The sequence below is a fragment of the Lupinus angustifolius genome, chromosome LG06 (genome assembly GCF_001865875.1).
Source record: "Lupinus angustifolius cultivar Tanjil chromosome LG06, LupAngTanjil_v1.0, whole genome shotgun sequence".
Classification (NCBI taxonomy): Eukaryota; Viridiplantae; Streptophyta; class Magnoliopsida; order Fabales; family Fabaceae; genus Lupinus; species Lupinus angustifolius.
Window position 1 is genome coordinate 6,786,139 of NC_032014.1, and position 10,814 is coordinate 6,796,952.

Sequence of the window (10,814 nt, forward strand, 5' to 3'; positions counted from 1 at the left end):
ATCTACATTTACAATCGTTAAGGTAGGATTATGTAGGAGCTGCATTCCTTCAAATTGAATTTCTCCACTTAAACCAAGGTATTTGATAGACAATATTTCACTTAGTAAATTATTTCTGCCACTATTATCCCTATTGCCCATTCTATCTACTGCATGTGCAGTAACTTTAATGCTATCATATGCTTGCAGTGCATAAAATCCTGGGTTTCGGTTATCTTCCTCAGGATACTTGTCTCGGAAAATTCTTCGAAACTGTGCCTCAAAATATTGATACTCACCACTATTTCCAGAGTAGTATGTCTTGATTCCTAAAGCTCCCTCCATATATGAAATGTCAACTTTATTGACATACTCTAGCGAATTAGTTATGCTCTCTGGGATTATCCAAACTGATTCTCTATCTACAAGCCCCATTTGTGAAGCTTCTCTGAACAAATGAATCACCATATCTAATGATGATTGCATAACAATGAACACCCGAGATTGTGTATTTTCAATTAACTTCAGCAGCTCTTCGCGAATAAACTCTCTAGGATCAGACATATAAGAAGTTGATGGGAGAGCTAAACGGTACTCGATAATTGAACCATCAACTTGGAGGGCCTCAGATAGCAGTGCCAGAATTCCATAATCACCACCATAACCATCATCTTCGTAAACGGCTACTACTCGCTGCCACCCATAAGCACGCACTATATCTGCAATACATTTTACATATGCAGTACCATTGTTAGCTAGTGTCACCAAATAGGGCCAACGAATCCCCATCATTTGTGGGGTAATGGAAGGTGCTGCAAAAGATATGATAGGAATTTGAGCTTGGCTAGCTAGTTCAGCCACTTGAGTTGCTTCTGTCCATTTATGCATGCCAACAATTACTTGTACCTTCTGCTTTTTAATCATATTTTCAGCTACAAGAAATAATATATTCATGTTCATTAGTTACATATTTAAGTAAATTAACCATAAAGGCATGAAAACCTTAAGTCATCTCTTAGAAAATGCTACATATTACTAACCAAGAGCAGTAGCTTTGAAAGGATCATCGGATAGGTCCTGAAAATAGAGAGCCAGTTTGTAGGTGTTTGAAGTGTTATTGTATCTTTGAGCTGCAATGTCCATGGCTACTTGTTGTTCTTTTCCAATACGAGAGTTAATATCGATGATTGCACCAATAGATATAACTTTACTGTCAGCATTTGTGGTCTCAGCTTGGTAGCCATTAATGAGAACAAAGGGGATGAGTAAATAAAAGGAGAAAAGTGCGAGAGGACTAGTTGAATAATGAATACTCATTATTGTGCTCGAGTATATTAGGCCTATGAGTTATGTCCTTTATAAGTTTGTTTGAAAATTTGTGTATAAAATGGCTTCCCTATGCTGTTATGTATATTACATGCAATATAAGTAGACTTTTTGAGGAAAGGCTGGCATTGAAAAAAGGAAATAAATAAGATGAAAAAGATTCATGATGGGGTCATGAAACTTGAATTTTGGACTTGGTCAATTATGAAGATGTTGAATGGTTCCTCCAACTTAAAGACAAAATTGACTATGAGGAGTGGTCTCTAGATGAGGAAGGTTGGTAATTGGAATCACAAAAAAGTCACTATAAGAACACAAAAATATGAAATGTGAACCAAATATGGAAGGTATCTAGAATTATGAAGAAATTTGGGCAGATAACAGAATTGTTGGGTTTGTAAAAATGCTGGAACCGTGATAGATAGAAGACTTTGAATAGTAAGTTAAATTTATTGGGTATATAGATAAGTGTTGGGAGATCTTCATCAATGGGTTACAACATTCTTCCATAGGATAAGTGAAAGAAACATATAAGTGGACTTGACATCACATCTTGACCCAAAACCTTTAAGGCATGAGGTCAATGGGTCCATCTACTTATATGTTCTTTAACTCGTTCATTCTTGTCCAATGTGAGACTTCTTCATTCACACTTGGAATAGCCAACATTGCCTCTTCAAGTGTGAATTCCCATTCGAGTATTGGATGCACTAGAGCTCAGCTCTCTACCCACTTGCACCACCGTTGGCTTATCCTTTCATCAAGGGAACACGCCGCCTTGACCTCTCGTCAGGAAGACTTTCGACACAAGGATCCCACATGGATCTACCGACCACTTGTTGCGTCAATATTTCGTTGAGCCGTCGAACAATCGGCTCTGATACTACTGGTTGGGAGATCTTTATCCATTGGTTACAACATTTCTGCATGGACTAAGTGAAAGAAACATATAAGTGGGCTTGACACCACATCTTGACCCAAACATAGATGAATGTTGTAACCCATAGATGAAGATATCCCAACAACTGGTATCAGAGCCGATGGTTCGGCTGGGACATGACAGGCTTAAGAGGGGCGAACCGGGAAAGTGTGTGGTACCCACACTTGAGGGAGAGATTGTTGGGTTTATTCAAGTGGGAAGTCACACATTGGATATGCGGGAATGAGTGAAAGAGTTTATAAGAAGGAAAAAACCCATGAAACTAATGGCTTAAGGTTTTGGTTCAAGACGTGGTGTACTTGATCATGTGATAATATGGAGTAGGCTCCTCAACCGTGAGCAAGTGAGTAAATATCTAGTGTGAGATTATTAGCAAAATTGAGATTGGAATGCATTTGAAAATAAATGAAGAGAAGTACACCCTTAATTGCTTGCACCTTAAATTAGCTATTTATTGTGGTAATAATTAGGAGAAAATAATTACTTCGAAACTGAGTTCTACTCTTTCCTTAGTTCTACTCAATTATTAAAGTAAAACATTCATTGTTTTTTTATTTTTGCTTTAGTATGCTCATGTGAAACATGATTCTGGAAAACATATTTTTTTTTTTTTGCTTCCTCAGACCTTCCTTAAAAGTGAGTCTATGCTTTTTATAGCTCAAACTAAGACTTGGCAAATATTTTATCATATAGGAAAAGTTGATTTATCTTAGTTCTAAACTTGCAGTCAAAGAAAATGACTCGGTGATATTATAATTTCAAGACGTGGCTCAACTAGTACGTACATGCTCCAAGTATTTCGTATTCTAAGGTTGTCTCTTTCTTATGGTTTTTTTGTTTTTTTTGCTGTGACATCTTCAAGTCATGGCAGAACAATTTCCTCATCTCCTTCGCGTTTGAGAGTGACACAGTGTTCCATAGTTTTCTAGGTTTTGAACGCTTAGTAACAATTGCCAACTATTATCATAGCAGCCTGACACCTTTCTATGCAAGTTTATAGATTATATTATTCTTTTATAAACAAATTTAATTAATTTCATGCACAATTAAGTGTCATTTAATTGCTCCCATTTAATAAAAAAATAAACAATAAATTACAATTATTACTCAACATGTATTATATGAGAAAATGTTTGAATTAAAAGTGTTATGGAAGTAGGGAATAAAAGAGTACACATATATTGTCCCATATATTGTGTTATCCTATATGCCATAGACTTGTGATTGAATAGAAAAATATATTTAAGTTAAAATTTATTTATTAAATATTTTTTTTGACTAATCACAAGCTCGTAAAAGACACAAACTGTTGTACAATATATGTGTCCCGAACTCAAAAGGTGGTATGATGGTTAAGCTGAAAAAATTAAATTTAAATCCAATAAAAAATGAGGAGTTATAAGATAAAGATAGTTTGATGGTTAAAGAGAATTAAAAGAGTTTTACGGTCTGCCCACAATAAATAATTTCCTAATAAAAAAAGTGTTATTGAAGTAGAGGAGGGGGATAAAGATGATGCGGACACTGCAAAAAGAGAGGCAAATGAGGAAATTGGGTTGGACCCAGAACTTGTAAATGTTGTTACTGTTCTCGAACCGTTCTTGTCTAAGGTATGTGTCCTATCTTCATATGCTGCATTAATTAGTATAACTTTCATGGACCTTTTTTCCCGAGTTGCGTGGTTTATAGCACAATTGAATGTTCTCTGATTCTGTGAAATTTGCACACCTGTTAAAATTATTTCCATGATGGTTGGTTCATGAAATAGGGTTTGCACAATTGAGTGTTCTCTTGGTTTAGATGTGCATGAGTCCTGCATTGAGCTGTAGGGTTTTGCAAAGATTTTAAGATGAAGAGGCCTTTTACTTTTAGCAAAGGTTCAGTATGGATAAGCAAAATTTATATTGTAACTGCATAACTAATTTGGTTTGGATCAGAAACTAGCCACTCCTATTTTTTACATTTTTACCCGTTATTCAAATGTGGATCTTAATTACATTCCACCTTGTAAGAGTTACAATAGGTTGAGAAAGGTGAATAAACACTTTGTATATTGGTTGCAACCTTTCCTTTTTGTAGTAAATATTAATTGTTTTAACATTTTTCCACCCCTCTCATGTATACATCTTCCATTTACCCTGTGGGAATTGTCATTGTTTTTTTGTCGATGTCTTTGCTTTTTTTATTTTCCAGATTGAATAACGTGGAGGAGTTCACTCAAGGAATGGCTGAAAACAACAAACCATGGCTGATGCTAAAACTGATAAAGAAAAGGAAAAAAATGTGAGTTTCATCTTGTGGTTTGATAGGTGTTTGTCTTGCTCGCCCTTATTATATTTATCAATCTTAAATTTTTGCATGATTTTATCAATCTTGTTTATGTAGAATGCAGAGTTATTGATTATTTCCAATGCATTTAGTGCAAGCAGCACATGTCAGCTGAGGAGACTTCTTATGCCCGTAGGTATGTGTGAATATAGTAATTTAATCAAAGTGCATTATGAAGACCATATCTGACCTATAGAATGTTGCCCTTTTCAAGCATTATAAATTAAAGTTTTTTAGTACATGCAAGTGCCATTAAGTGTGTCAATCTTGAAACTTGCAACGTTCATAATACTTACTATCATTCTAAATTTCTAATGTTTGTAATAATGGTCTCATCATGCTCAAGAATCCTTTATAAAAAAAGCTAATGACCAAGGAACAGGAGGAGCAGGATACTAAATAAAAACCAGCACTATAGCGATATATATTTACACCCTTTATTCCTAAAATCAGTTACCTTCCATTATCTAGAGTTGAATGAAAAGACATTAGTTTTAACTCCTAGTTATTTGCAATGGTGATGGGGAAGAGTTGATTATGACTTCTACTAACTGAGCAGCCGTTGTCTGCTGATGCTCCGGGGGACCAGTGGTGCTAATATAATCTGACCTGGATGAACAGTCAGTAACATCACCCCGTGCCTTTACTTCGCCATGCTTTCTGCTACATATCTTCTTAACTAATCTGATAGCCCTTTTCCAAGGGTTTTCATCATTAGCAGTGTCATTACCTTGTGCATGATTTTGAGGTGTTTGACTATATTTTAGCGAATGGATGGTAGGAAGTATAAAACAGAGAGTAGTAATGCCTCCAGAAAACACGTATAGAACCCATAAATTTCCAAGCTTCAAAGTTTCTGCATTAGTGGAGATCACGCTGTTGGAGCACTCGCCTGAGGGATTCAACCATTTATCTTCCAGTTTCTTAATCTCTCCCTGTTCTAAGAGCTGCAATATAGCTTTAGAAACGTCTTTGGCAACTGGGGAACCTTTCTGGAACATCTGCATCATGGGATTGTCAGGAATCTTAGTATAATTTGTGAAAGATACAAATACATTGTAATACAAAGCTCAAGTCTTTGAGAGCATTTCCTTTGCGGCCTGAGCTTAAAGTTAAGTGGTAGAAAATGGAAATTTGAGATAGATAGTTTTTAAGAGAGTTCTGCTGTCACTTACAAATCCCAGTCCTCCAAATCTGGTGGTTGGTACAGAGCCAGAGTATCCCTTGCAGTATTTATTGACGTATACTTTTTCGTAAGGGAGTTCGAGAAAAGCAGCTGCTATTGAGTTGTTTTTGAATGCACTGGGATACATGTATTCACTATTAATGCTTATGATGTTCTCTGGCTTGAACCCTTCCACATTCGCTAGGTATGTCATAACAAATGAATCTCCATCACAACCAATTTTCGCATTGTTCTTCTTCAACCAATTGATGTCTGTGACATTTGGCTTCAGTTGTTGAACTGTGAGCATTGAAGAAAGACTGGCTGTGTAGCTCGAGTTAAGAATCAAAACTAGAAAGAGCCATGCTCCCATCACGAAACGAGTTAAGTTGCTATAGATTTTCTCCCCTGCAACATGAAACCATTGACATCAGGTGAGTGTGATTCACATTTGCATTACATTGGTTTTTATAACAGTATTTTACAGATATGTTTTTAATTCTGAATACCTAAGGTTGCTACTTTCCATATCCATGCTTGATAAATATTGTAATTAAAGTACGAGATTGAATGATTGATACTCACTGTGTGCAAAGAATAGAGAGGAGAATGTAAACCAAAGTGCAGTCCCCATCTGGCTTTTCCAATTGCCATGAAACTCTGGATTTTGTTCCCGCTCCAGGTACCACACTACAAACATTGTGTAAGTCAATATGGCAGCAGTTACCACCCACATCTGCCAGGAGAAGGGCTTCAGAAACATGAATGCTGAATTTTCATACTTTTGGGTAATTACCATTGATAATCCTGATTCTGCATATGGCACAGTAAAATCTACATATTGCAATCTTTCTGCTAGTAGCGTTATATCACCAACTACAGCCTCAAAAGTCTTCAACCATTATTGATCCACATATTGAAAACCATAGAAGTATCTAGGTTAGTGAAGCAAAAAAGGTGAAAATGTTGTACCTAAATTTCAAAAATACAAGATTCAATGTTGCATTGACATGTGAAGGTTTTATTTCATTGCTGATTAGATAAGTGAACTTAGTTACATATAGGTTTGCCTTCCTTTCAAAAGAAAGAAAGATTAGTCTCACAAAGGGGCTGTTTTCCCCCACATGGAGAACACCAAATGAGAATAACACAGGCAAATACAAACATCCTACCAAATCTTGAGTAGGACGGTATGGTAAGCAAGTTGAAATATAGGGTTATACCTTGCTAATCAATGACCCACTCTCATATGCATTGGGCTAATTCCGAAACATTCTTTGGGGTGATTAGAATTCATAGACAAATATGTTGATAAGATCTTTAAGCAAACTAAACTGAATCATGAAAGCTGAAGACGTCATTAATTCTCTAATATTTTCTATGTTGAAATGTAAGATACCCCACACTATCTTGTGTTGGTGAAATTACAGTTCGTTTAAGTTTATTAAGACAAATGAAAAAAACAATTATGATAAAAATAAGATTGCCAAGATGGAGATATTGAATACCTAGACATTTTATATGTTAATGTTTTATTAGTATGTTACCAATTGAACCATTACAATCTATTCCACATTCCAAGTGTGAAAATGTTGGCACATCAGACATCAAATTCTAGAAAATGTAGAAGTAAAATGGTTGTTACCTTGTTGTAGACAAGTTGAACTAGGTCAGCATAGGTTCCATTGATGGGACTGTACTCAAATGGCAGCTTATACCCCAGTAGGTTTAACGCATTTTCAAAAATTTCAATGCAGAATCCACTATAGTTAGCTGGATATCCATGTTCTCCATATTCAACCTTGACAAACTTGGAAAAAGAGGTTCTTCCGGGAACTGCTATTTTCATTGGATTTTGTTTAGTAGGCATATTCCATCCCTTTGGAACTCTCCGCACCAACTTCCCAGGCCAAATTACTACACCACTTAAACTTTCACTGTTCCTAGAAGCATTGTTGCCACCTTGTTCAATAGAGAGACTAGTGGTGAACCCTTGTTCCAGAGTCCAAAAGTCTAATTCTCTGTAACTCTTCCCATCTACATTTACAATCCTTAAGGTATGATTCTGTAGGAGCTGCATTCCTTCAAATTGAATTTCTCCACTTAAACCAAGGTATTTGATAGACAATATTTCACTTAGTAAATTATTTCTGCCACTATTATCCCTATTGCCCATTCTATCTACTGCATGTGCAGTAACTTTAATGCTATCATATGCTTGCAGTGCATAAAATCCTGGGTTTCGGTTATCTTCCTCAGGATACTTGTCCCGGAAAATTCTTCGGAACTGAGCCTCAAAATATTGATACTCACTACTATTTCCAGAGTAGTATGTCTGGATTCCTAAAGCTCCCTCCATATAGGAAATGTCAACTTTAGTGACATACTCTAGCGAATTAGTTACGCTCTCTGGGATTATCCAAGCTGATTCTCTATCTACAAGTCCCAATTGTGAAGCTTCTCTAAACAAATGAATCACCATATCTAATGATGATTGCATAACAATGAACACCCGAGATTGTGTATTTTCAATTAACTTCAGCAGCTCTTCGTGAATAAACTTTCTAGGATCAGACATATAAGAAGTTGATGGGAGAGCTAAACGGTACTCGATAATTGAACCATCAACTTGGAGGGCCTCAGATAGCAGTGCCAGAATTCCATAATCACCACCATAACCATCATCTTCGTAAACGGCTACTACTCGCTGCCACCCATAAGCACGCACTATATCTGCAATACATTTTACATATGCAGTACCATTGTTAGCTAGTGTCACCAAATAGGGCCAACGAATCCCCATCATTTGTGGGGTAATGGAAGGTGCTGCAAAAGATATGATAGGAATTTGAGCTTGGCTAGCTAGTTCAGCCACTTGAGTTGCTTCTGTCCATTTATGCATGCCAACAATTACTTGTACCTTCTGCTTTTTAATCATATTTTCAGCTACAAGAAATAATATATTCATGTTCATTAGTTACATATTTAAGTAAATTAACCATAAAGGCATGAAAACCTTAAGTCATCTCTTAGAAAATGCTACATATTACTAACCAAGAGCAGTAGCTTTGAAAGGATCATTGGGTAGGTCCTGAAAATAGAGAGCCAGTTTGTAGGTGTTTGAAGTGTTATTGTAACTTTGAGCTGCAATGTCCATGGCTACTTGCTGTTCTTTTCCAATTCGAGAGTTAATATCGATGATTGCACCAATAGATATAACTTTGCTATCAGCATTTGTGGTCTCAGCTTGGTAGCCATTAATGAGAACAAAGGGGATGAGTAAATAAAAGGAGAAAAGTGCTAGAGGACTAGTTGAATAATGAATACTCATTATTGTGCTCGAGTATATTAGGCTTATGAGTTATGTCCTTTATAAATTTGTTTGAAAATTTGTGTATAAACTGGCTTGCCTATGGTGTATGTATACTAGATGCAAAATAAGTTGACTTTTTCAGGAAAGGCTGGCATTGAGAAAAGGAAATAAATATGAAAAAGATTTAGATGGAGTCATCAAAGTGAATGAAGATCATTTGTCACACTTTTTATGTTTTAATTGTGTCTCATTCTAATTAAAGGTTGCACCCAGTGTTGTTAAAACTGTACCGGTTATCAAATCGGTTAGGGTACTAGTATAGTGGTACAGTGGTTCAGTAATTAAACCACATGCCGGGTTAAACCGGACATACTTACTTATATTTATATATATGTAAACCTATAACAAAAAAATTTAAAAGAGGTAGATATTCAAATTTATAATCCATATTTATAATCTACTCAAAATTCATACAAAAAAAACAACTTTAAGTCTTTAACAAATTTAAAGTCTAAATTAAAAAACATATATCAATATAAAAATATCACTTAACAACCGCAAAATATAAATAAATGACATAAGTTCAACTCACTCTATAAAACAAATAAATTTGGAGTTTTAACATTTAACACCAACGAGTCAAAGTTGTCTTATATGAATATTATATTTTTCTACCAAATCTTATCTTTAGACAGTACTCCAAGATTACACAAATGTCACTGTGATTACACACGAATGTTACGAACCAAAATGTGTAATCTAAGTATCCATTGGAAGCATGTGTCTTTGAAGTGTTGAAGAGGGGTTGGAAAGTGGGTCACCTTGTAATGGATTTTTAAGTTTTTTTATAAAAAAAAATATGTGTATAAACCGGCCGGTTTAGTAAAATACCGGCCGGTTCACTGGTTTTGACCGGTTTTGATACTGGGTCGGTTAACACTTGTACCGTACCGGTTATGAGCCCGGTTCACTGATTTTCCGGTTGAACCGGCCAGTACGGTACGGTTTTTATAACTATGGTTGCACCTACTTAAAAAGAAAATTTAAAAAAATAAAAAATATTTTTTTTATATTAGTTGGTGAGATCGGATTGGCTTGTGTCATGAGAACATAAATTGTTTTGGATAAAGAATCCATTAGACTTCCAACTTGATTTTTGGACTTGATCAATCATGAAGATAGTGAATGATTCCTCCAATTTAAAGACAAATGAGGAGAGGTCTCTATATGAGGAAGGTTGGCAATAAAAATGCTGGAACCTTGAGATATTGAAGACTTTGAATAGTTAGTTAAATTTATGAGGTTTATAGATAGGTAACTATGGAAATTCATGAGCACTTCAAATTTTAACTCACGGTGTAATAATATGGATTAGGCTATTCAAGGGCTAGCAAGTAAGCATAAGATTATTTTATAAGGATATATTTTCACAAACTATATTTTAGATCAATGAAATTAAAGTAAAAACAAAAAAATATTAATTAGTATTTGATTTTTCAATTCACATAATATATTTTTATTCACCCCACACATGTTTTGAACACACTTTGGGAGAACCTATGAATTATTAGCTAGTTGAGAATGTAATGCATTTGAAAATAAATGAAGGTAAGTACACCCTTAATTGGTAATGTTGCACCTTAAATTAGCTATTTATTGAGGCGATTAGGATAAAATAATTACTTTGAAACTTAGTTGTACTCTTTCTTGAGTATCTCTTCCAACCTATCTACTCATTCAGGTAACTCCATTTTTGAGAATTT

At 35.3% G+C, this 10,814-nt stretch overlaps 2 protein-coding genes and 1 long non-coding RNA gene across 3 annotated transcripts in view; 1 reads left to right on the forward strand and 2 right to left on the reverse strand.

Annotated features, from left to right (window-relative positions):
• LOC109350412 (glutamate receptor 2.9-like) overlaps nucleotides 1–1,296 on the reverse strand; it is a 3,590-nt gene extending 2,294 nt beyond the window's left edge. The window contains exons 1-2 of the mRNA XM_019591651.1: nucleotides 1,020–1,296; nucleotides 13–911 (exon numbers count right to left, since the gene is read on the reverse strand). Coding sequence (XP_019447196.1) covers nucleotides 13–911; nucleotides 1,020–1,296 — 1,176 coding nt within the window. The remainder of the gene's footprint in view (nucleotides 1–12; nucleotides 912–1,019) is intronic.
• LOC109349385 lies at nucleotides 3,714–4,811 on the forward strand. The gene is made up of 3 exons (XR_002107966.1): nucleotides 3,714–3,855; nucleotides 4,439–4,528; nucleotides 4,631–4,811. It is a non-coding gene; the product is annotated as an uncharacterized LOC109349385 (long non-coding RNA).
• On the reverse strand, nucleotides 4,664–9,166 carry LOC109349382 (glutamate receptor 2.7-like). The gene is made up of 5 exons (XM_019590150.1): nucleotides 8,793–9,166; nucleotides 7,384–8,684; nucleotides 6,324–6,630; nucleotides 5,749–6,146; nucleotides 4,664–5,574 (listed from the first exon to the last, which is right to left on the reverse strand). The coding sequence occupies exons 1-5, from the start codon at nucleotides 9,067–9,069 to the stop codon at nucleotides 5,068–5,070; spliced, it is 2,790 nt and encodes a 929-aa protein (XP_019445695.1). The 5' UTR covers nucleotides 9,070–9,166; the 3' UTR covers nucleotides 4,664–5,067.